Here is a 25,453-nt window from a genome sequence, read left to right as displayed (position 1 = left end):
CTCAGAAGACCTCTGCAAGTCTGGTATTCCTCAAGGCCCAATAATGTTTCAGGCACAGAATAATAGGTCTGGTATTCCTCAAGGTCCAAGGTTTTCAACGACAGAGCCATGATGCCTTTTGGAGCCATTACAAATCGATTCCATTTACACTTACAGACAAGGAGAGCCTTCTGTATTGTGCAGGCCAAATCCTGGCATTAAATGCTCTTTTTCCTGAAACCCTTCCTATTGCTAAACCATTCAAATGGCTACAGGCTACTGTCACACATGTCAAAACTAAGAGCACGCACCCATTTCCATTGCTAGTCCCCAATTCAGCTCCTCAGCAATATCAGGAAACATTTCAAGATGACAGACAAACGCGGATTGCTGGGTTTTTTTCGCATGGTAGAAGTGTGACCCGAGTAATAAATAAAACACCCTTTAGAGAGATCGATTCACTCAAATAAAATTATATTATCGCCACTACACAAAATTTACTTGCTGATAGAAACAGTGGGACTACTCCAAAAAGACTAAGTGTAATTAAGGAAAAACAAAAGAAAAACAAAAATACCTACAAGGGTTAAGGGATCTTAAGGATAAGGGAACAGACCAAAAGCATTTCCCACACATCTCTCCCTCCCCCCCCCCCCTTCTCAGCTCCTCAGGGAATGGCTCGCACGTCCTCAGTAGCGAAGCAACCAAGCAGGAACCAGCATCAAAGAAAGAGAAGAAGGAGACGCCACCTACCTGTCCCAAAGGCTTTGGCCACCAGCCAGGCCAGATTACAGGCGATTTTCGCTCGGGAGAAATCATAATGGTCAAAGGGTTTGATGGCAGGAACAATGAAAGTCTTCCTCATCTCCTTGGCGTCTGCGGCATCCCCCATCTTCTCACAGGACCCCCAGCAATTCAGAACTTACATGGTTGTTTCTCCGTCCTCCTCCCACGGCCGGGAGAGCCGGCTGTAAATACGCCGACAGCAGCTGAGGGCAGCGCCGGACCCAGCTGTCCGTAAAGGGCTAACACCGCCTCCCGCCTTTCTCTGCACAGGAATGTAGCCGAGCCCGAGTGTCCTCTTCTTCTTCCTCCTCCTCCTCGCTCTTTGTCTCAATTCACGCACGCCGCCGTCCCTCCGCCTCCGAAAAAATGCCCCCGGCGGCCCCGGCCCCGCGTTCCCTGGGGAGACCCTGCGGCCAGGGCTGGGCGCCCCAGGCGGCCGCCAGGCCCCCGGCCCGGGGCGGGAGCCGCCGGCAGGGCCCCCGCAGCCGCCGTAGGCCGGGACGCGGCCCTTCCCAGCGCCGGGATGTCAAAACGCCGGGGTCCGGCCCCAAAACGCCGCACAGCCCCGCACCGCCCCAGCGGCGGCCTGTGCGGACCGGGAGCAGAGCCGGCTGCCCGCCACTGCCCGGCGGCCCCGGCGCCCTCCGGCCGGCGCCCCACTCCCCGCGCCGCTCGGCGATGCCGCTGCGGTTCTCCACCCGCGGCTGCCGCACTGGACGGGCGAAGGCGGCTGCGCATGTGCCACCAGCGCCTCCCCGCCCGGGCGGGGCGGGAGCCTGAGGGGCAGCGCCGGGGCGGGCCCGGGCCGCCCCCTCCCCACGGGGGCTGTGGGCGCCGCGTCAAGCGGGGTCGCTCGAGGTGGGTTCGGCCTCGGGCGGGGCGGCCTCAGGAGCGTGGACCGGCTCGGCTCGCCTCACCTCGGTTCGGCTCAGCCCAGCCCAGCCTTAGCCCGGCGGCAGCGGGAGGGGGGAGTGTTTCCCGCGGTCAGGGGGCGCCGGCAGTGCTGGGAAAGGCTGGGAAAGGGCGGTGTCCCTCGGCCGCGGGTCCACCCGCTCCGGCGTCGCCTCTCTCCACAGCGTGGCCGGACGGGCCCTCTGTGGTGTCGTCGGGGAAGGTTGGGATCAGCCCCGCGTGTCTTCTCTGTAAGGGGAACTGCCTGGCTGCAGGGGAGCCCGGCGGGCCGGGGTCGCGGTGGTCGGAGCACGGAGCGCTGCCAAGGAGACGGGCTGAGCATCCCGCCCCTGTGCATTTGTCCCTCCTATTTTAAATCACGTCTATATATAACTTTGAGAATACTCGGGTAGAAAAATAACAAAGCCTTAAAATGGTTCAGGGCCTGGTCACGTAATCACTGTAATAGCAGCAGGAGTAGCGATTTGCCCTAAAGACCATCTCCTGTCTTGCTCACGAGTACCTGGGCTGTTTTCGGGAGCGTACAGAATCACTTTAACAGTGGGCTGCGTGGAGGGAAGCATTAGTCACGGTAGGAAGCAGTAACTGCGTGCTTTGTGACTCAATCTGAACTGGATGGGTCGGCTTCGAAGTGCGGGTCTGAGGGTGCGGCCGTGTTGGTGAGGGGAGGCTGGCGGGAGGCTCTGCTCCCTCGGCACGGGCACTGTGTCATCGGGTGACCCGCAGCGCCAGCGGGGGGAAATCTCCACGTTTTGGCAGCAAATAGTTATTGTCGGTTATTGTGGATATATTGTTATTGTATGTATATATACATATATGTATATAAAATATATATATATAGTTTGGGGTAATGTCTAAGTCTGCCCTTCTTCCGCTAAAGAATAATTAGACAGAGTCTTAGCATGACACTGTAAAATTTCACGTAATTTTCTGGCCAGACTCTTATTTCTTTGTGTTTCAAGTGGATTGTGATTTGATCTGCATGGAGATTTTTCTATTGCTGTGTGGGTCTGTGTGCTTCTGGCACTTCACATGCACAGTGAGACAAACATCATGATTATTAGGCAAGAGTACTTTACAGTTTTAGTGACATGTATCTATATTTATTAGTAATGAGTAAATGAAAGGGTTGTGGAGGTCAACATTTGAAGAAGTCGTTGCTGAGTTTTCGCCATACACTCTCTGGGATGGGATTCCCAAACTGTCATGCATACCACTCATAAGTAGTGCATACCTACCTACAAAACTAGGAGCTGCTGCGGGCAGTACTCAGCAGAGCGGAGGGGAGGAGGAAAGTTGAGAAATCCTTGCTTTAGCAGGCTGATGACTGAAATTCCCAGATCCTCTGCAGCAGAAATAGTAATAATAATACAAAATTAACATACAGGTGCACTTGGGAAGATGTTCTCTATTAAGAAAGACTATATGCTTCATTTTCAACAATTAATATTTGCACATTTTCCTGATTTTTTAATACATTGGAAATAAGTTGTATTAGACAATTTACATTATTTTAACTATTTTTTTATATTGCCAATAGAAAATTATTTTAATTCTTCCTGCATATTTAACAACAAACACCTGAAATTCATAAGCTTTAAAACCTCAAATGATTAGAGCTAAGAAGAAAAAAAGAACTGTGTTCCAGATCCCAATTAATTTGTTTCTTGTATGACTGAGAAAATACGTCAAAATTTTATCAGCCTATAGGAAAACATGTTTAGAAAAACTGTAAGGCCATTATTTACCTATGATGGTATTTTTTGTGGGTGCAGCATTTGTGCCAATGAAACCTATCAACAAACCAAACAAAATCAAAGAAAGCTGTCTTGTGGTAACTGCAGTCAAAGTGGGGTTTCATTTGCTTAGTGCTCTTTAAAGTGAATGCATGAATATAAAATCTAATATAAGTAAGTGCAAAAGAAGACATCACCACCGGTTGCTGGAGTTCTTGTGCCAGTTCTTCTACTTTTGCAAACATGCCAAAATGTCATCTTGTTTATTGCATTGTCGAAGATACCAACAGCCAACATGGAAAACTATTGAAATCTGCTCTAATTGCTCAGTGCAAATAAACAGGAAAACTGAATGAGGAGTCATCCCTTTCTGCTCTGCTCCTGTTTATACATCTTAAAATATTTTAAATAGTGATAATCTTTCCTGTACACAGTCTTTCTGCTGCAGAGTATTTTATACTGTAGTGTTAATTCGAAGTGGAAAGACAAAGTATTAAAACAAGCATCTCACAGATTTTTATTTTTTTACCTTCATTCTCCCTTCCTTTCCCCTCCTTCTAGCCCAAATTAGAATTCCGTTTGACTAGTTTTATCCTGTGATTACGTCATAAGCCTGGCTGTTCACTGTCATGTGTCTGGCCATTTTCACAGTGGGTGTACCATGCCTGTAGTCAGCATCAGGCAACAGGAACCAGTTTGACCATTAAGCTGTGAATAATGGTATGGATGGCAGTTGTTGCTAATAGTTCTAACCTTGGGAGATAGTGGAAAGAGTCCTGACTAAAAATTTCATACACTTTTTTCCACTTGTTTTAAGATTCACTTAGCATCTGAAGAGGCTATGTGCAGAGTAGGAGCCTGTAGACTGATTTCAGGCTAGCACTAGATTACACAGTGTTCAGTCTAGAATAACATTTCATGCATAGTTTCTTCCTTCACAACACTTGATGATAAAGGCAAATTAAAATGTTTTAAATTAGCAATACCATGACTGTTTTTGCAGTGCACTGTCTGTAGCCAGACTGGGTGCTAGTGAACAGCCATCTTATCAGGCTTCCTATGGAGGGTAGTAAAAACATTCCTACTTTGGTTGTATGAGGGCAAATCCACAAACACAGCAGTTCACAGCAACTATTCTGCTGAGTAATGCTTCAGTTTTGAGGTTGGAAACAGACTTGGAATAACACCGTGGGAATATTATCTTTAATCGCTGTTATCAAATTTGCCTAATTAAGATGATTCCATCTGTTTTCCTGAGTTTAGAGGATATCAGTCATGATAGAAATGGTTTGGCTGAGGGGAGGGGTGCACCCTGTGGCCTGTAACCTCTGGCAGCAAGGCTGCTTGCATGACTTGATGTGGTGCTGTCAGACTGTCAACGTACAAACCAAGAACCAGTCATGTCCCAGTGGGATCCCTAAGGAACGTGCTTGTTGACTTCAGCAGGTTTTGTATTACGTATGTGAGGTTGAACAGGTAATCTATAAATCACTGTGTGAGGTTATTACAGCCTAAGGATGACTTATGAAATGGAATTATTGATATTCCAGCCTCTTAAACGATGATATTTTATTAAATATATTTCTTTATAGGTAATGGTAAAACTGTAAGAGTTAAGATATTATATTTTTAAATAGCAATCCAGCTGGCTATAAGCAATCTAGGAGACTCCTGGAGTGTGTAGAGACATTTTCCTGGTCCAGGCATTAGATGAACCAACCAGAAGAGAAGGATTATGGGAGCTGGTTCTTACCAATGCAGATGAGTTTATTAGAGAGGTGAAGATTGGTGGCAGCTTAGGCTATAGTGACCACTCCCTGGTGGAGTTTGTGAGGATTGTGTGCCTGGCAAGGAGCTAAGTCAGGACCCTGAACTTGGAAAGAACAAACTTCCAGTTGTTTAAGGAGTTGGTGAATGAGATTCCCTGGGAAACTGCCCATAGGGACAAAGAAACTGACCAGAGCTGGCAGCTCTTAAAAACACTTTTCTTAAAACTAGGTGATCTTTAAGACCCCATCCAATCCAGGCTATTCTGTGATAATCAAGTGAATGATTGTCTGAATTATTAAGGTTCTTTGGCATTATTACTAACATGCATATATGTAGTTTCTGCAAACTAGGAGTTTTCCCAGACCATAATTTTGGAAAGGAATGTGTTCTTCCTGTTTTAGGATGATACAAAAGTACAAGAACAGTTACATAATTACTGTCTTTCACATTCTTCTATTAATTTGTAATCAGAAAGTACTGAGGGGAGAAAACAGTTTACCAACTTTATATATTTTAGTAGTCATGAGCCAAAGGGAAAGCAAAGGTTTGTATGACATTTTACTTGAGTCATCTGTGATTTTTGATACAGTTAAAACTAAAAGAAGAAAAATTGCAGTAATAGCTACTTTAGTTCATTACTGCTACTGAAATCTGCACAACCAAAAAGCTATTCAATGAGAATCAAGTGTGGTACCTAACAGTCATTTCTCTTAATACTTGGACACTACTGGTTTCATTTCCTCAACCTGGCTTTGACCTAATGTTGTTCTGCAAAGGGGGAAAAAAAAATCTATGTCTTCCCCACCCAGTTCCACTGGGTCACCAGCCAGGCAACAGATCTGTGGCAAAACCTCTCACCTCTGTCAAAGCTCAGGTCTGGTTGGTTTGTTGTGTCTTTTTCTCTGGCTACTTTGGTGTCTTGTTTTCTGAGATTTTTAAATTTGCTTCTAATTTTGAAAATCTGATTTCCACACTGGCTTCTTTTGTGTTCTTCCCATCTGGTGGAATTGTTCTTGTTCTAGGGGGTTTCAGATGAGCTGTCTTCCCACATATGCTGTGCAGTACTCCCTAATTCCAGGGCTTTTCTTCTTCTTGACATTCCACCATTGCCAGGTTGTCTGTGAAGAAAAAAATACCCTGCTATAACTTCTATTTTTTACTATAAACTTTAAAACGTATGGAAAAGATCCTACCCTCTTTCATTAAGTGAAAGATCTGTACTATACATTTTATGACCATGTAGTGCCTGACGTGTTGTCTAAGGAAAATTCTGGGGGTGATTTTTAATGAATATAACCTTTAAATGGCTTAGCTGCACTGTAAAATAGATGTATGGTGGGAAACTTGCATTCAGAAAAATACTTTGTACAAAAATAAAGCACCATGTTATTATTGTTGTTAGATAATGCTTTATTTGCTTCCCAGTTCAGAGGAAAATGGACATGACTCCTGTTTTCAAACTGTACATTTGGGTAAAAGAAGTTGAAATCAGTTAGCAAGGCTTTTTTACTAAGTCTGAATGAGAGTGAATACAAAATTGGGCACTTTTTCGTGCTGTGAATAGCTTTTTTTGTGCTGCTTCTACATGTGAAGAAAGATATGAACATTCATAAAAGTTCGTTTGTTTTGAGCATATATATATCATTTATTAGAAGAGCATGAATAGACTTCAGTTTCCCATGTTTTGGCCCTGCTTCCAGTTTTCACTGAAGCTCACGTGTGTCTGAATGAGAGCAGCAGTGAAGAGCAGAGAATGCTATGTTTGAACAGTAAACTTCTGGTATCATTTAATTGCAGTGAAATTCTTTTTTTTTCAAAGGGGTGGTAATGGAGATGAATGAGGAAGGGAAAGCAAGGGAATAGCACAGGAGACTATCCAATGAAATTTTTTTTTTATGTCTTTGAAACATCATAATCCAAATTTTCACTGATACTTTTAGGAAGTTTCCATTTCCCTTAACTTACTGAGAATTTTCATGTTATTGAGGAATTTTTTTATTACTTTAGGGAGCAGGTGTACATAGCTGGTTTAAAAATTAGCTGTGGAAAGTGTATATCAAAGATTTTTATTGTAGCCATTTATGTGTGCATAGTAAGGTCATGCCAACCTGAGTGTATAGAACTCTGTTACATTTAATTCTCTTTTGGTGTAGCTTAATTTGTTTATAATATTTTCTGAGTAGCTTTACATGGTGTTTGCCTTATGATTCATTTGAAAACATGTTCAAGATAGAAAAATGTATGGGAAGTTTAAGCCATGTACAGAACAATTTGATTTAAATACTCCCCCAATTTTAATATATATTAGAAACATGGGAAGAACAACAATTATTTTAATACTAGCCTTAAACCAAATATGTGTGCATATATATTTAGCAATAAAATCTTGGCTCCAACAAACTTTTTTTTTAAGTTTAGGTTAATTCTATGTGTTGTTCCTATTTTAAATCACTGGTGCTACAGACATGATTAAATATAAGTGTATATATAATAGGTTTTCTGGATTAAAGGTGTTATGCAGTTTATTTGTACTTGAAGAAAAAAAACTGGGTGGTGTCTTTCTTGTAGAAAATTTCAAAAGAGAAATTAAGTACAAAAGTTTATACATCTCTCTGGTTATTCTGTCCTCCTGTGCTATTCTTTCTCTATTATATACATGGCTCCCTTAAAGCCTGGAGTGTTATCTCTGCTATCTCACCTGGGCAGGGAGCAGTCATGGTTCCCCTTGTTGGCACGAAGAATAGAACTGTCCATCATCTTCATGGGTGTTGGAAACAGAGCTCTCTCTTTGTATTCACCCGTGTAGCTGAATATGGATGAAGGAAGGAGGCCCTGACCTTGCTGTTCAGGGCATGTGTGAGCCCCAGTTGTGATGGCCACTGCCCTGGAAGCAGCCTGAGGCAGACAAAGTACCCCTGGGACTTGCACTTCAGCACAGTCAGAAAAGTCCCCCACAGTCCAGGGTTTGTTTTGACAGCCACAGTTCAGTTCTTATGGATGATAATTTACTAAAGGAGTGGAGAATCACTTGGGGGCAAGGATGCTAGCAGGCACTGTGTCGAATCAAGGGGATTATTTCATGAAACAACTAAAGTAACACCTGGAGATTTTATACAAAAAGAGAAACTTGCTGGGGTGTATACCTATTCTCTTTGATCTGGCAAGTCTCTGTGTTTGTGTCAAACTCTTTCCTCCTTTTTTATTTGTTCTTAACAGAAATGAAGCAATTGCCAGATTGGAGAATGTAGGGGAACAGAACAGATTTCACTGCAATATGCCAGTGTGTGACACAGATCCAGCTTGTTCAGATGAGTGAGTATTTTGCTATGCATTGGGTAACTGTTGAAATGGGGTACTTGAAAATCTCTGTTGCAGCTGCTAGTCTGCACTTTCAGAAAAGGGAAAAGAAGTAAGACATGGTCACCAAAAGTGTTGGGGAAGCAAAAACAATCTCAGTAAGAAAGTGTGTTCAAGGTAGAGGGCACACAGCCTTGCTTTATTCTCTTTTACCACCAAGGTCTTAAGTGGTATTGTACTGGTATAATTAGGAATACTGTTCAACTTTTTTGGGTAAAGAGATGAACTGGAGGTGGAATAGTTCAGTAGAAACAAAAAAAAAACCCAAACCACATGCTATTTATGTTGTAACATGTCATAGGACTTCTAGTCAAAGACAAGAATACCATGGTGGAAATGCTGAACAAACTGATGAACCATTTTTGTTCAGAGTTAGAACAATACAAGTTTTAGATATTTTAAGACTAGGCAAAGGGTAACAAAAAAAGGCTTTGATTACTGCATTGCTCTGATTTTGTTATTTAAGAGAGCCCAGTCCCACAGAAATATCCTCACTGCTGCTAGAGAACAGGTTTCCTGTCTATCAACAGAAGATTAAGAACCATTTGAATGGAGATGCTGTGTCTGTGCTTCTGCTGGCTCTTTAATCATTAAAGGATGACATGTCATGCTCTTCCCAGGGCCAACACCCTCTTGTAACCACTGACTCCCTTTACAGCTCCTTGCAGAGCAGACAGTGTCAGTAAGACAGAAGCCTTTTGGCAACCTTGCCTTTTTGCTCCAAGTCCCAGTTCATGCAAACTCTTCAAGAATGGTAATGTCTTCATACACCCAGCATGTTAGCTGAATTGCAAATAATCTCAGAGGAACTGTGGTTTCATAGAGTTACTTAGTTTTGATTTGTCTTGAACTGTAAGGTAGGTAGAGATATTTGGGGGATAATGTGATCTAGGGGAGAAAACCCAAGTTAGTAAGGAAAATTAGCAGAAACTTTTTTAAGATACTGTGTCGCATGTTTTTTTCTGACCCTTTTCCTTCTAGTGTTTCCTTTGAAATTACCTCACTATATATATTAAGAAAAGTTTGTAATTTATTGATATTGATGATATTTATATACTTTGATTATCTCCTTTAGTTTTGAACTGCTGGGAGGTTTATTCCTCATAGGTGTAAGCCTAACCCACCACTTTTCCACCACTTGGGCAACCATCGTAGCCTTCTTGCTTCTTGGCAACTGGCTATTACCTGATAGAGAGCTTCCTTAGCTTGAGCTGAAATCTGGTTTGTGCCTGAAATCTAATTTCTATATATCTTGCTAGTTGCCACAGGAAAGAATATTGCTTTGGCCAGGAACTCTACAAAATGACCTGGTTATAATGGGTCAAGGGCCAAAAAAGAAATGGGTACACTGAAATGGGACTTCTGTGTGCCTCAAAGCTTTGAATCATTTGTTCAAAAACAATACAGAACAAAACCAGCCTGACATAATTTCACATGGAAATCCTGGGCTTCTATTTTGTGAGAATGATGTGTTAACAGCCAGTTTTTTTCACAACCTGGCATTATACCCAGGTCAGCTGAGTTGTATTAAGATTTAGCACAGATTTATTCCACTGAATTGCTTGGCAGATAGAATAAGGAGTGTTTCATATGTATTTCATACAGTCTTCCTTAAAAAGAAAATACACATCAGTGGAATCTTGACCATACAGCACAAAGTCTCCTTTCACACTGCAGTACTTCAGACTTATTTAATACCCAAGAGTTAGAAAACATATAATGATCTGGAGTGCAAACTTGATAACCACAAATTTTCTTTCAATAAAGCAACTAAAAAACACATGAAGTGCTAAAGTGTTTACCTCATTTAGTGTAAATTTAATTTATTCCAAAACTCAAAAATATATTTAAAAACTTGTAATCTGAATTCTTTTGAACTGGGTATCATGCTGGAATTTTTTGCCGCCAAGTTACAGATCCCAGAAAAATAAGGTTTGCATGAAAAGTTCTTGGCAAATCTCTCTTGGAACAGCACAAACAACACTGCTTAACAAGGAGGCATTCATTATTTCTGTCTTGTTACCCTCTGTTATTACAGTCACCAGCTGTAAGGTTACTGGCATCTTTGAATCTTCCCAATAAAAAGCATAGGGAGCAGTCATTCAAGGATGATAGTGAGAAGTATGTTGCATTTTTCAGGTTTGCTTTTGTTTTTTAATAGCCATTGCGCTTTATCAAGAGCTAATGCATTGTCTGCATGTTCTCACAACAAAGTTTAGGAAAGTAACAGTTTCAGAAGGACAAACCTGTTGGTCTCACTTTAGTGGTCTGTGATCCTTGAGTGTGCAACTAAAAAAAGTGGTTTGCCTTTTGAAACTAAAGCCATCTGGTATTTAACTTTTCTGTTTAAAAATGTCATGGATAAATGGCCTTCTTGGTGACCATATATTTCTATTGCATTACAATCCTTTTGGAAAAGCTTTTAACCACAGTTGTAACTTTTCTTGGTAAACTAAGCCACAGCTCTTGTATCCTCTATTTTGCTTAGCAGTCATGTGCATTGCCTTTTTTAGCACCTGACAAAGTTCTGTGCTAGTGAAATTAGTGTAAGGTATGCCACAAGTCTGTAAAATTAGTATCTGAGACCTGCAGTTGTTAGAAAAAAAAATAGCCAGAAGGTGTATTTTTTAATTACACTATTAAGACTGCATGTAATACTCTGCACACAAAGAGTGATGTTTGAGAGCTTCAAAAATCTGGAGGCTAGAGCTCAACAGAAACAGTCACTTGGAGGAGTGGTAAAGGCTGACACCAAGGAAACTTTTGAGATCTGGATTTTGGAGCTGCACAGCCACCAAGGCCGCTGCTGGTAGAAAGTCCAGGAGCTGGAGGGATCCTCCGCTGGAGAAAGGCTGCCAATGGCTTCCTAAGGCAATGGTTACAGCTGGCAGTCACACTGGAGCAGGAACACCCTGAATTGCAGCAGCAGCAGCAACAAGTTGACTTTTTGGAAGTGTAGTTATAGCCTTTCTTGCTACTGAACTTACAGCTTTCTTGCTACTGTTGCAGCAGCGAGTTGACTTTTTGCAAGTGCAGTTACAGCCTTTCCGTGACCTTTAGTGATTTTTTTGGTGAGGGATTCAACTAGGGCAATTTAATTCTTCATGCAGAGACAGAAGGAGGACTAAATGTAATGTAGGGAGGCATGAAGTCTAAACCCAGTGATTAATACTGGCATAGCTTTTAACAAGAGAACTGATAAATAGTCTGGTTTCTAGCAGCTCTCCTTGTTTTCTGGGCCGTTCTTGCAGTGGTTTCTGTTGCCAAAACTAGCAATGCTGGTAGGAGCTTTAGTAGTTGAAGGAAAATTTTATTAGCCATTTACTCAAAAGGTTTAAGACACAATTTTTTTCTTCAGTTTGTCACACTATTGGATTCTAACTCTATGCTTCTTTCACTCCCTACGAATGCAATGTACCCGCCATGTTTGTTATACTTGCTGATTAATTAGAAAGGTCTTAATCTCTTAAGTTATATGATTGGAAAGAGAGTTTATTTATGGGCAGGTGGCAATGCACATTGGACACAGGTCATCTGGCAAGCTGGAACTTGATGATTCCTGTTGTCTCTTATGGAATTTCTCTTTTTCTCTCCCATCCTTTTGTCTGAGACCCCGAAGGAGGGGGAAAAAAGGGTTTACTTTTAGTAAGTGCCTGTTGTGTGAATGTTATCTTACTGTTACAATAGATGCCAATCTCTTTTGCCTCCAAACAAACTTACTAATTGGAACACAAATATATCCTCTCAGAAAGAAAAAGAGATTAACATGAAAGGAGAGAATTTTTAATTCTTAATTCTAATTATGTTATATTTCAAGATTTATTTAATCTTGTTAATTTCCACCTGAATTCTCTAACGATCTGGGTTATAGTTTGCTGCCTACTGAAGTCCCTGGAATTTGACAATGGTCTTCACAATGTTTTGATCAAATCCTTGTTCTCTAGTCTCATACACCTAACAGAGGTTTCTAAGTTTAAATTAGTTTAAATGATTCTCATACCCTAAAATCATTCCTTTTAATTGCAAAAAGCGAGACTATCTTGTACACAAAGGTTGGTAATTGTATTCACTGCAGTTTTTATAGCTGTGCTAACAGTATGGTGATACTGAATTAGGGAATCCATCAGTTATCAAAGTAAATATTATATGCACTATTTGAGCATATAATCAAATACATTAATTATGTTCATAATTTTTTCATGAATTGCCCTATAGAGTTATTTCCCTATGGACTAGTGGCATTTAATGCTGAAGCTTCAGGGCAGGATTGCTGTTGTTTGTGGTTCTTTTTCTTTTTTTTTTTTTTTTTAAATTTTATACCTCCTCAGTAATATTCAGATAATTCAGATTTAATTAGATTGTTTTTTAAATTCCAATTTTACCACAGATTTCTGCAGGGACTTCAAACATGTGGCTCTTCAAACAAACAGGGTACTCAGGAAGCCTGAAAATATTAGTTCAAGTCTTTTTTTTACTGAAGATTTACTTTCAAAAACCTTAGGATCTGCCTGTTTAGATTAAACAAAATTAGAAAATCTAGGCCTCAGAATAAGTATACTGTATGCAATACCTGTACAAAATTAGGACATTTTGCATGAATATGAATTGTCTAGTTAATGGTTAGCCACCGTTATTTGTTTTTAGATTATCTGGATTTTTCCTGTGTGGTTCCTTTAAAGCTGTAATTCAGAAACCAGTGGAGTAATTGACTCACTGGTTCCTCCAATCAAAGAACTATTCATTAAATATGCTTTGGGTTAGAGCTGCAGTTGAGTACCTACCTAAAAATCTGCTGAGCAGCTTCAAAATCCCCAAACATTAAAGAAACAGAAAAATATTTGGTTTTATGACATCAGGTGGAGCAGACACAGGCACCAATCCCCAAGTAAACATACTTTGGCTTCCACGCCTCCTGAATGGAAAGACAATCTCCCTCCTTTTCACCCAAGCAGTGGATGTTGTCTTAACTCCATTTATATGTACTTAAGTGTGGAACACTTGAAAAAAAACAAACTCAGAGAATATTTTTTTATTCTTTAATTGTTATCTTCATAAACTTAATGTTCTTCATCCATTATAATGTTATAGAACAACAACATCAAGGCTCTGGAATTCCCTAGTTTATAATAATGTAACATAGGATACATATTGAGATATTTAAAATAATTAATATCTTAAAGAAAACCCAAAGCTATTCCTTTAAATGTGATTTTAGACTCATTTTAATTGTCAGATCTGTCAGTTCTGGCACTTGCCACTTGAGGGAGTGATGCACGAGGTGCTGGTTGGATTCCAGTTTGAGTCCATTCTCAGCAGATTTGCATACACTAGGAGCTCACTCGAAGTAGAAAATTCAGACATTGAGTGAAGATATTTTGGCTAACAAAGGAAACCTAAAATGCTCTGTATTAAAATGTTGTGGACACTTACTCTTTGGGATGGTTTTATCTGTTCCTCAAATCCCTGTGTGGAACTTGAGAAGACCTTGCCTGCCAGAGGTGTGGAGAGGTACACAGAGCTTTGGTTCTGGGACTATTTGGTTCAGGTTGGAATTAACGGGGTCGCTCTGGGCGGTATCGCTGTGGAGAGCCGAGGTGGATGGTACAGTCAGACAGCTCTTTGCAATCCTTGTGATGCTGTCTCTGAATTAGTATGTGGAATGCCTGTTTCTTACGGATTTACTGTGCCTGGGAGGAGAGGGATTTCAGTCTCCTGCTTTAATCCAATCTTGTTTTACTGAATTATTTATTATTTGCAAGTGATGGGAAAGGTTGATTCGTGCTTCTAAATGAAGTGTGTGATATGTTATAGGGCAAATGGCTGCTTTTAAACTGAGGACAGGAATCCTTTCTGTATATTTGTTATATAAACCTTGAGTGAATATGAAAAATCTTCCTGATATAATTTAAAATAGACCAAAAAGTGGGATACTCACTATTAATAATTTGTGCTTGAGTTATTGTTTTCATTTTTTCTTTGACTTTTAATCAATAGTTACTGTCTTTGTTATTTTAACAGAAATTTGCACGAAGTTCAAAGTTGAAATAATCTCTTGCTGTGTGTTTATGTTGTAAATCTGTCAGTATGTATTGGTCTTTTGTACACGTGGGGTCATGTGTGCATTGTTACATTTCTGTAGCTCCTAATATTTACTTCAGAAGTTACTCTGAAGAGACATTCTAATTATATGAGGACTATATTTGTACAGAGGTTTCTAATAACAAAACGTTGTAGCTTCCTGAACAGCTATTGTACACATGCAACATAGGCAAGATGAGAATATTGTGAAGTGCTGGTGTTTTACCTACTCAATTAAATAACAGTGTGATCATACAAAATAAAAATGCTACCTTGCTGCCCTGGAAACCTTAATGTTTTCCTTTATGACAACCCCAGATAAATTGTCCAGAATGAGCAAAAATTACTGTCCATAATTGCTCATGATTTTTTAACAGGACTTAAATCCACCTTTATTCTGCCAGTTCTTGAACTAACTAGTTTTTAGGAGGAAAAATACCAAGACAAGCCCCTTAGTAGCATATCTGAGAGCGTATTTTCTGGGACATTTCGTGTACTCTAAAGGTACAAAAACTGGAAAATCGTATTAAAATGCCATCCACCTCAGATATGATTAGCAGCACCAAGAGCTGAGAGGATGGAAATAAAATTCACCAAGGCACCTCTTACTCTTACATATTTCATCATTCCGAAAGAATGCTTAGGCAAGGGACTGAACTAGAATGTTTATGCTTTTTCCCAGGAAAAAAACCAATTTATTCAGTGAGCTCACAAAGTACAGTATCTGTTTCAGAAGAGGTTTTGTTAAATCTATACTGATTAACTTCTCCATGTAAATAAAGAATAACCTACTCCATTCTGAGGAAGCTTGCACTCCTTTTCTGTGGTGAACACTTTATAAAGCATGTTACGATTTTTGTTGGAAGAAATAATGAACTATCAGTAGCTGTCCAGCCTTTATGAGCCACTCAGGGTACAGTAGCTCTATTGGTACGTGTTCATTAGTCATCTCTTTGTCAGACTGTTGAGTCTACGTAGTTGTTTCTTGCATGGAAGCCCTTTCATGCCTCTAAATATCCATAGAGTCCTTTTCTAAAACTTTTTTTCAATCTCTACTGCAGTCTTTCTCACTCAAGAAGACAATTTCCTACAAAGTAACTTTGTTTTTTCTGGCTACTGTTACACACTGAAAAAATAGAAAGAGCTGATACATGTAGGATTGTTTGCATTTTTGTGCATGGGCTCTATAGGGTATGAAACATCTTGTATCATATTACATATTGTTGAAATGCAATACTGTTGCTTTGTTTAGCAAATGATGTTTTGAATTCCAGGAAATGACCTTGTAAAAATGGAAGTAAGAGAAGGAAATACACTTCTGTTAGGGAGGGAAAATGAAGGAAAGAAAGTTAGTGCAAACAAAGGGGAATGACAGAGGCTGAATCAGAGAAAGGTGGAGATTTTCACTGGAATGTATGGAGTGTGGGTGGAAGGTGCCTGACAGTTTTTCAGTCTAGTGATGCCCACTTTCCAAATGTTCAATTATATTTTCAATTTTGGCAGTTAATTAAAATGCCAAAGAGACCAAACCCCCTTATTTGCACTTTGTACCGCTACCTTTGACGCAAACTACTACAGAAAAATCCAGGGTACTTTAAGATAAACCATATTTCATGTGTGACTGGACTTGAATGTTGTAGAATGCTGTAGACAGCTGCTTGAAAGCCCCCAGCTTTGTGTCTGCGTTTTCACCCTCCTCTCATTGGCTCCTCTGACTGGTCCTCTGGACTGCCATTAAGTTGTGCTTCCAAAGGGGCTGTTAGGATCTATGGATTTTCTCTTCAGCAGGAAATGATGATGGTGGTAGTCACCAACAGAAGTAATGAGGCAGAAATGGAATTCCCCATCAGTGTGGATGCTTTCAGCTTAATGGGATTAATGTTGGAAGAGAGCAGGGAGGTAAGGTTTAGGGCATCTAGAGTGGCTGGGAGTATATCAACCCAGAGAGCTCCTGCAGGATATCTTTGCCATGTACCAAATCATTTATGGTCATAGGGTAAACTTTTACTTTGGGAATACTCTGGTCCTCCTGTCTGTACTCAAACCCAGGATCTATACAGACACAGTGATGCCACCTATGACAGGTCTTGCGCCAGAGGGCTGCGCAGCACTGTGTTGCTAAATGTGGAATATGTGCAATTTTTGTAAGAAAGGTTGTTCTCTGTTTGATCTTTACATACTTTCAAGCCTAATAATTAACAAGAAGGGAAATTTAATCTGTGAAAAAAAGAGCAGCTAACAAGTAAGCTCTAAGTGATGTCCAGGTGTTAGAAAAACAAATTACTTGTTGGTAGAATTGCCTTGTCAAGATTTAGGGCTTGACATGCTCCACTGATCTCAGACCTATGGGGAGGTTGGCAAAACCTGGGAAGAAGGATGTCCACTGATACTGGACAACAAGAATGCAGGATTTACAGCCCACAAGGCCATTCACCAGAATTCCCAAGATAAGGAAGAAACTAATAAAGACAACTCAGCAACTGTGCTGAGTCAGCTCCAACTGGGTAAAAGGTAATTGTGGCAGGGGGAGATCGCGGCCGCCGGCTCATGGCCCACCAACCCAAAAAAGAAAGACTGAGCATGCAGACTAATTAGCATGAGGAGGGAATCATTAACAATAGAAGATAGAATTCTAATAAATAAGAGAACGATGTAACTTGTAGCCAAGGAACACTAATTTCTTTGTCGGCTAAAATGTATAAATAGTAAAAAGTTTTGATAGTTGGCGCGCTTGATTTGTGGAATACCACCACGAACCCAGGCTTCTGCAACTCTGAGATAATCAGTATCTCTCTCGTGTGTGTAATTACTGGCTTGTTGCACACGGGGCAACGAATGCGATTTTTGTGGGTAACAAACGCGACTGCAGGCCCCGAGCGCAAGCCGACCCCGGCAGCAGCAGCAGCTCCGGGAGCTGCGGCCCGCCCCTATTGCCGGTGAAGCGCGCAGGCCCGGCCGCCCCGGCCGCGGGGCCCGCCCGCGCCGCTGCCCGGCCCGCCGGGGGCTGCGGGCGGGAGCGGCCGCCGCCATTTTGTGCGGGAGGCGGTGCGCGGCCCGGCGGCAGCGGTTCGTGAGCCGGGGGGGCCGGGGCCGGACTCCGCCTGCGGCGGCTGGGCGGGCTGGGCGGTGGGCGCGGTTGTCTGGCAGAAAGGATCCCGCGCCGCCTTGTTCTCCCGTGGGGTGGGGGGCTCTTGCCAGAGAGCAGGGCTGGGAGAAGCTGCCGTGCTGCCCGGGGTCCCCGCGGGTCCCTCCCGAGCAGCGCGTCCGTCAGCCCGGCACTCTGCGTGAGCGTTCCCCCGCCCGAGAGGTTGCTGAGCTTGCCGAGAGGTTTGTTCTGGGAGATTCTCATGAGGCGCGAAAAATGAAATGGTGAGATTTGGCTTCTGGGCCGGGAGCGCGGAGGAGCAGCGGCCCCCGGCACCCGCGGTCAGCCCGCGGAGCTCTGCGGGCCGGCGCTGCTGCCGCGACCTCGGGATTGCCCCCAGTTACACAAACACAGCTGTCTGTGCACACAGACATAGCTTGGTGTATTTTTTAAAAACTAGTGCAAGAAGAAGTTCGTAGGGACTGGTAGACACAGTGCAATTTATTCAGAATAAAATTGCCGTATTTGGTGTACTTTTTATACTAATTGTATGATAGCAAACGATTGGTGATTGTATCTGATGCTTTCGAAATTTCAGAATATCAAAGTTACGGTATTTTCAGAATATATATATTTCAGAATATAAAAGTTTTGGTATTTTTGAACACTTAATTTGTCTCTCGTATTACGGTATATATTTGGCAAATTGATAATGTGAGTCTTTGCTTGTTTTTGGACAGCTTGAACAAGAAGAGCTGGACTCTAAGCAGATCTCAAAAGTTTGCAGCTTTGTAATTATAAGTGGACTTTAAAAAGAACAAGAAAAAGAGTGATCTTACACGGGTCCTGTATTGAATTTTACATTCTTTACAAAACTGATTGTTTTATTTGGTTTAGGTTGGTTGGGCTTTTTTTTCCATAGCTTAGAAGAATGCTTGCATCTGTGGTTTCATCTTAGAAATAGGAACTCCAGGGATTTAAATATAACTGACTCTCAAAATGGATAAATTTCCACACAGTAAAAAGCAAAGTTTTTACTCAGTTGCAAAGGCCTAGTACTGACAATTAACTGTAGATAGATCTCTATATTCCATGCTTCCACTGTTGTTTTAAAATACTTCTTGGCATCAACATTGTTAAGGTCAAGATAATTTTGAAACAAGGCAGTTTCTGGATCTTTTCAGGGATTGAGAGTAGGTTTCTGTGTTTGCCAATATTTGCTAGATTGTCTTTTTTTGTTTGTGGTAACAGTAAAATGTCCCTTTTTCAATAGTAGTCGTTTCTAACAACTGTAACCATTTTCTTTCTAGTGAACTGAAGCATGTTTCTACCACGATCCGTTAAAGTCAAGAGGACTCCTGATGAGGACAGAAGTTGTACAGCTAAGAAACATAAACTGTCTTCTGGAGGATCTTTGCTAGAGGAGACCACTGAGTTCCAGGACTGTAAGTCAGTTGGAACAGAAACTTCTGCTTCAACATACAGTTTGAGTGAAACTGTACAAGAACATACAGAACCCGCAGCTGCAGACCTTGGTGTTGCTAATACACCTTTGGGAAAGGACAACCAAAATACTGATGAAGATGGTTCTTTGGAAGAACCCATAAAATCCTTCAGCAAATCCCAGCGCTGGGCAGAGCCTGGAGAGCCTGTGTGTGTTGTGTGTGGCCGCTACGGGGAGTATATCTGCGATAAAACAGATGAAGATGTTTGTAGTCTGGAATGTAAAGCCAAACACCTTCTACAAACTCAAGCAAAGGAGAAGCAGCTAAGATCTGATCAATGCACAGATTCGCAAGCAGAAGCTCACCTGCTTAATACACCTTATTTCTACAAAGATCATTCCTTTATTTTAGGTTTGCAAGATGAGCAAGTTGAGAACCTTAAACTCCAGCTGGGTATTGCTGTCCAGGGCCAGCAAGTTCCAAGACCTATTGTAGAGTTTGAACACTGTGGTTTTCCTGAAACTTTAAACAATAATTTAATGAATTCTGGCTATGAAGTCCCAACTCCCATCCAAATGCAAATGATCCCTGTTGGACTGTTAGGGAGGGATATTCTGGCTAGTGCTGACACGGGCTCTGGAAAAACAGCAGCTTTCCTGCTTCCTGTTATTATGAAGGTTTTGAAAGAGGTAATGAAACTTTGGGTAGTTAGGGAAAGCAGTTTGCAAATTTGTCTCTTGGATTCCCAGTGTAATGGAGACTGTGATTGCAGCGGTTTTCATGAACATTCAGTGATTTATTTGACTTTTGATTGATAAAGCATTTGGTTCTTGGAGGGGAGAGGTGCTGATTATTTTTAGTGAAATTGAATGTTTTTTCACTTTGGTCAGATAAAGCAATTTTATCAATATTATCTATTACACAGTTCCTCCTTGTTGAGAAAGTTAATTAAATTCTGTGGTAAACTTCCTAAATGACTTAAAATAGAAAGTGAAAGTAATTCCAGTCCCTCTGTAAGTTCTTCCTGTATCTTCATATATCAGATGGCTCGAAGACAGTTGCTGGCATTTGCGTAATTTCACAGAGTAATTTCTCTTGGAATATGTTTGGTTGACTGTCAAAAAACTACAGGAATTTGGGGTAATAAAATTTCTGAAATCCTCTAGTTACACAGTCTCCCCTTTGATAGTGTGGGAAAAAGAGTTAAGAAAACTTCTGTTTTGTAAAGACATTAATGTATGATTAGAAGCAATGGCAAATAGTATTCTGTACCTTATGTGTGGTTCAGAATTGTTTTTTGCTTTAGTTGTTTTATTCAAAAAGAGATGCATAAAAATATATCAGAGAATTCTGGACCTGATTCTAGTGATGCTTTGCACTGTTTAGATACCTTTATAGCTACATGTATATATACACACAAATGTGTGTAAACCTTTTCAAATGAATAATTGAAAGATGATTTAAGTAACTCTTTTATTCTTCAAAGTACTCCAGCATTAGTTTTAAGAAAGAAAGCATTATGTAGAAGTATGTAAGTGTATTACACTCCAATAGTTCCCCTGTTTGATTATCATTAAAGTCTGCAAGACAGATATATGTTTATAATAACAGGCTCAAAATTGGAACCTCAGTGAAAAGTATGTCTGTACACAGTCTTTCCAATTCTTCATCTTCAGGGTAAAGGACAAGTTAAAGTATATATCAAGAATTAATTTTATTTTGCTGTTAAAAATAGTTCTCATTTTTAATGTAAAAGATTACTTTGGGAAATTTGAAAGCTTTTTGTCTAAATAATAAAGCAATTCCATGTTAATCCGATTTTTTGTCTCCTTTCTAGACAGAAACTCCATCTGCCCTTATTTTGGCACCAACAAGGGAGTTGGCAATTCAGATAGAGAGACAGGCGAAGGAGCTGATGGCTGGGTTACCCAACATGAGGACAGTTCTGCTGGTGGGAGGTTTGCCCCTGCCCCCACAGCTGCACCGGCTCAAGCAGAGTGTGAAGGTGAGTGCTGACTGAGAGTGGAGAGCTACATTGTCATATTCACAGAAAAGAAAGATGTTACTGGTGACATGTATGAACACACAAAGATGGCTTTCTCCTAAGTCTATGCTACTGAAACATTTTTTACCTCCTGAAAATTTTACAGTTACACAGTTTTTAAAAAACATTTTGACTTCTGATTAAACATCTAATAGCTTTTTTTTTGTTTGTTTTTAAAATATTTAATGTGTGATATTGCTGGTTTCAAAGACTGAAATACGCCAGTATTTTAGACAAGGAGTTGTAATTGACAGCAAAAAGTAGTTTGTTTTTCATGCAGATTTTATTGTGTGTAACTTAGACACTTCCATTAGAGCTTTAAAAGGTCCATTTCCTTTTAAGTCTTCATAATTTATAAGTTTTCTAAAAGTTTTATGACTTACTTGAATGCAAGTAATTTCACTAATTACTGCTGTTATTATGTATATGCTGGAATTTTATGGTTTTTCTAGGATGGTCCTCTGTTCTTTCATGGAGTTTCTAACTCCTGTGGGTTTTTTCCTCCCTTTTTTTTTTTTTCTTTTTTTTTTTTTAGGTGATAATAGCAACACCTGGAAGACTTCTTGAGATTTTAAAGCAAAGTTCTGTTCAACTGCACAGTATAAAAATTGTTGTGGTGGATGAAGTAAGTTCTTATTTATCAAAGCTTTATTATCTATACAGAGGTGCTGGAAGAATAGTGTGAGTGGCTAGTCCATCTGATTAAACATACAGGGTGTTTGTTATAAAAATACAATGTATTTCTTAAGAGACAGTTTTATTTTTTGACACAATTTGAGGTGTGTTTAAACAACATATGTTCTATTGCTGTAAAAGATTTAGGTACCTGACAGGATAATACTGTTAGACCAGTGTGAACCATTTGTTTTTAATTTTCTCACTTAGCTTTTTTTCTGACTGTAAATACTCCTGCATTTGGATTGTTACATGCCAGTCACACACATTATGGTTCTTCTGTCAATTCAAAGTTCAGGGTCCTGCTGTTCATGGAAAAAATGTGGTACAAATGTAATATTTTTCATTTAGGTGGATACCATGTTAAAAATGGGTTTCCAGCAGCAAGTGTTGGATATTTTGGAAGATATCTCTCATGATCATCAAACCATACTGGTGTCAGCCACGATTCCAGTGGGCATTGAGCACTTAGCAAATCAGCTTCTGCACAATTTTGTAAGAATAACAATTGGAGAAAAGAATCTGCCGTGTTCCAATGTTCGGCAAATTATCTTGTGGATAGAAGAACCATCTAAAAAGAAAAAACTGTTTGAAATACTAAATGTAAGTTTAATATTTTTCTCATAAGAGCAGTTTATAAAATGATTCATGTCTTTCCACATCTCTGTCAGGTTCTCATCTCATGGTCAGGAGAAATCGAATCCATGCTGATGGTGAACAGACGATGGTTGTAATACCTTTTTAAATAAGCTATTTAATTTTACAGGACAAGAAGCTCTTCAAGCCTCCAGTGTTGGTGTTTGTGGACTGTAAACTAGGAGCAGATCTGTTGAGTGATGCTGTTCATAAGATTACAGGATTGCAGTGCACAGCTATGCATTCTGAAAAGTCTCAAGTGGAAAGAACAGACATATTACAGGTTTGTGCCTGCTAAAGATAAAGGTGTTTTGGTAGATTTCAAATGGCCTTTTTTTTAAGTGTGGCTTCATTTGAATGACTGAAGTCATAATTGACTGCTTTTCTGCAGTAATACCTGAGGTATTGCTGGGGGAGATGAGAGACAGATGGGACTAAGCAAAACTGTAGATAATAATCCCATTTTTAAATGTAGGTAAATACAGAGACTGTTTCACAGATTATTTGAAATGGGAATTTAAATAAGCATTTAACTGTAATTGATGATTTTTGGAATTAAAACTGCGGGTTTGATCTCTCTTTAGTTACCTCTGTGGATTATATTCCTGTCTAAACCAAGAATACAGGGAGCCATTCTCTCTTCTACAGTAGAATAATGCCACTGGGTTTATTTATCTCCTATGCTTAGAGAGGTTCAAAATACAAATAAGGAAAAAAGAATTAATTTTTGTTTGTTTCTCCCTTGCCAGGGATTACTTCAAGAGAAGTATGAAGTTATAGTAAGTACTGGAGTCCTTGGACGAGGGCTTGACCTTGTCAATGTCAAACTGGTGGTGAATTTTGATATGCCTTCAACTATGGATGAATACGTACATCAGGTAAATTAATAAATACATTGCTAATGCTTTATTTGAAAAGTATGTTGAAATATGACATCCACCTGTGGAAATTTAAATTCAAATGTAAACAGAAATATCATTTTCCTCTTCAGAATATTGTTTTTATAGGAAAGGAAAAAATGGTGCTGGATATCTCTTCCATAAGTTTCCCATGTAAATCACTCAAATCTAGAATACTGTTCTTATTATACCCTGTATTAAGTTACTAAAACATAGAAGAGCATCTTTAAATAACTTACTTTTGCAGTATTGTTCTTTCTGTTTTGTACTCTCTTGTATCATTTTGTGTCTATAGAAAACAAAGTTTACAATTTTTTTTATTGTGTGAAGAAAGGTCAAATACTCCTCTTGCAGCTGCAGCTCATGGACAGTGCGGGATATACATTAATAGTCAGGAAAGCAGTCACTAACTTGATTTCTCCCCCTCTTTCTAGTCAAGCATCTCCTCTGATATTTTTTTTCTGTAGATTTCCTGCTTTAGAAAAGATGATCTGTGCATTGAACGTGTGAGTGCATTTATATGCACAGTCCCCAGCCCTAGTTTAGCTGGCACGTCAAGAGAACTCATTCTTGCCCTCTTTGTGGCATTAGGAAGACACAGTGCTACTGTGTGCAGTTCTGAGAATATCAGATATGGGAAAAGCCAACAAACTGGAGGGAGTCCAGGTGAAGTCAGGGGGCTGGTGCATGTGACGCTTGAGGACGGGCTGACGGAACTGGGCTTGTTTGGGCTGCACTAGAGACTTAATTGCTCTCTTCCATTCGGGTGGTTACAGAGGAGACAGAGCCAGACTCTCCTTGAAGATGCCGGGGGAAAGGACAGGAGCCAACAGTCATAACTTGCTACAAGGGAAATTATGGCCTCATAGGAGGAGGAAAAAATTTTCGCAGTGAGGGGAGTCAGGCAGTGGAAGAGGCCAGAGGGGTGATGGTACCTTTGTGCTTAGAGACACTTGAAATAAGGCCTTGAGGGAAATGATCTGACTTTGAAGTAAACTTTGTTCCAAACAGATAAGAAGGACCTCTGGAAGTTATCCACTGTAATGAACTCCTCAAGTATTCTGTGTTATTAATAACTGCAGTACTTCCCTCTTGTTTTTAATTATCTTTCTGCTAAAGTTTCAAGCATGTATTAAGTAAATAAAAATGTTTTTTCCTAGCATCAAAACTATACCAATATGAACATATTAGCTGTTCCTAAATAGAGAGTCTTTGTAGATTCTTTTCTAATTTGTTCAAGTATTTTAGATAATATTGGTAAATAATTTAAAGGACATTGAAAGTAAGGGCATTTTTGTAGACATGCTGGTGCATACTGTGCTTGATGTATGTGGCATCTCTATAACACAGATTTTTTAAAAACCCTTTCTTTGGATCAGATCTACTGTAGGCCTTTGCCCATAGTCTGTACCTCATATCTCGATATCAGTATTGGACTTCTGCTGTGTCCCATAAACAAGTCACAATTATAGATGCATTTCAGCTACAGCTTCAGATCTACATATCCTGAATTCAGGAAGTTTATTGTAAGTAGCTTTGTGCTTAGAGGTGAGATAGGGATTTGGCCCTGTTGCTTAGGTTTACTTGCTGTTTCGTAACAAAACCATAAACTTCTAAGACTATTTGAAGGACTTTCATTTAATAATGCTAACTTAAAATGAATTTATGCTTTTTCAGGTTGGAAGAGCAGGGAGATTGGGTCACAGTGGAACTGCAATTACTTTTATCAATAACAACAGCAAGAAGCTCTTTTGGGATGTTGTGAAGAGAGTAAAACCCACAGGCACCATTCTTCCCCCACAGCTGCTTAATTCTCCATATCTGCATGACCAGAAAAGAAGGGAACAACAGAGACTTAAACAATTACAGAGTAGCCTTGTAACAGGAGATAATATTATGGACATTATTAAAAAACACAACAAAAATAATTCACAGAGGTAATAAAGGCATATTTATAGTTATGTAATTACAATAAAGAATGATTAAAAAGAAATATGAAATGTTGCCTTGTATATTGCATTTTTAGAAGAAATTTGTACCTTTTCTAGGGA

At 40.2% G+C, this 25,453-nt stretch overlaps 2 protein-coding genes across 11 annotated transcripts in view; one reads left to right on the top strand and one right to left on the bottom strand.

Moving 5' to 3' along the window:
- The window catches only part of CAMSAP2 (calmodulin regulated spectrin associated protein family member 2), an 82,313-nt gene extending 81,165 nt beyond the window's left edge, over positions 1-1,148 (bottom strand). For 2 of the 4 annotated variants that reach the window (XM_048312557.1, XM_048312559.1), the window contains exon 1: positions 733-1,148. In XM_048312557.1, coding sequence (XP_048168514.1) covers positions 733-871 — 139 coding nt within the window. In that variant the 5' untranslated portion in view covers positions 872-1,148. The remainder of the gene's footprint in view (positions 1-732) is intronic. The other 2 variants (XM_048312558.1, XM_048312560.1) reach the window with 1 other exon arrangement.
- Positions 1,149-1,522: 374 nt separating this feature from the next.
- Positions 1,523-25,395, top strand: DDX59 (DEAD-box helicase 59). 7 transcript variants are annotated; one of them, XM_048312566.1, is made up of 9 exons: positions 1,523-1,623; positions 8,400-8,495; positions 19,014-19,837; positions 20,986-21,153; positions 21,728-21,817; positions 22,219-22,470; positions 22,634-22,786; positions 23,253-23,381; positions 25,080-25,395. In XM_048312566.1, exons 3-9 carry the CDS (start codon positions 19,025-19,027, stop codon positions 25,341-25,343), a joined length of 1,869 nt encoding a protein of 622 aa, XP_048168523.1. In that variant the 5' UTR covers positions 1,523-1,623; positions 8,400-8,495; positions 19,014-19,024; the 3' UTR covers positions 25,344-25,395. The 7 variants fall into 7 exon arrangements, with proteins under 7 accessions (XP_048168523.1, XP_048168524.1, XP_048168526.1 ...); XM_048312567.1 differs by lacking the exon at positions 1,523-1,623 and adding an exon at positions 1,709-1,879; XM_048312570.1 differs by lacking the exons at positions 1,523-1,623; positions 8,400-8,495 and adding exons at positions 17,705-17,945; positions 18,444-18,546.
- The last annotated feature ends 58 nt before the right edge of the window (positions 25,396-25,453 follow it).

Source organism: Corvus hawaiiensis, chromosome 9 (assembly GCF_020740725.1).
Source record: "Corvus hawaiiensis isolate bCorHaw1 chromosome 9, bCorHaw1.pri.cur, whole genome shotgun sequence".
Taxonomy (NCBI): Eukaryota; Metazoa; Chordata; class Aves; order Passeriformes; family Corvidae; genus Corvus; species Corvus hawaiiensis.
The sequence above is the reverse complement of the archived record's forward strand: the minus strand, read 5'-3'. Positions and strand labels throughout refer to the sequence as shown.

Bases quoted from the DNA above. Each gene is read 5' to 3' on its own strand.
- DDX59 (XM_048312566.1), top strand. From the start codon at position 19,025: ATGTTTCTACCACGATCCGTTAAAGTCAAGAGGACTCCTGATGAGGAC. The intron at 22,471-22,633 runs GTAAGTTTAATA...TTAATTTTACAG, and splicing joins AACTGTTTGAAATACTAAAT to GACAAGAAGCTCTTCAAGCC. The intron at 23,382-25,079 runs GTAAATTAATAA...ATGCTTTTTCAG, and splicing joins TGGATGAATACGTACATCAG to GTTGGAAGAGCAGGGAGATT.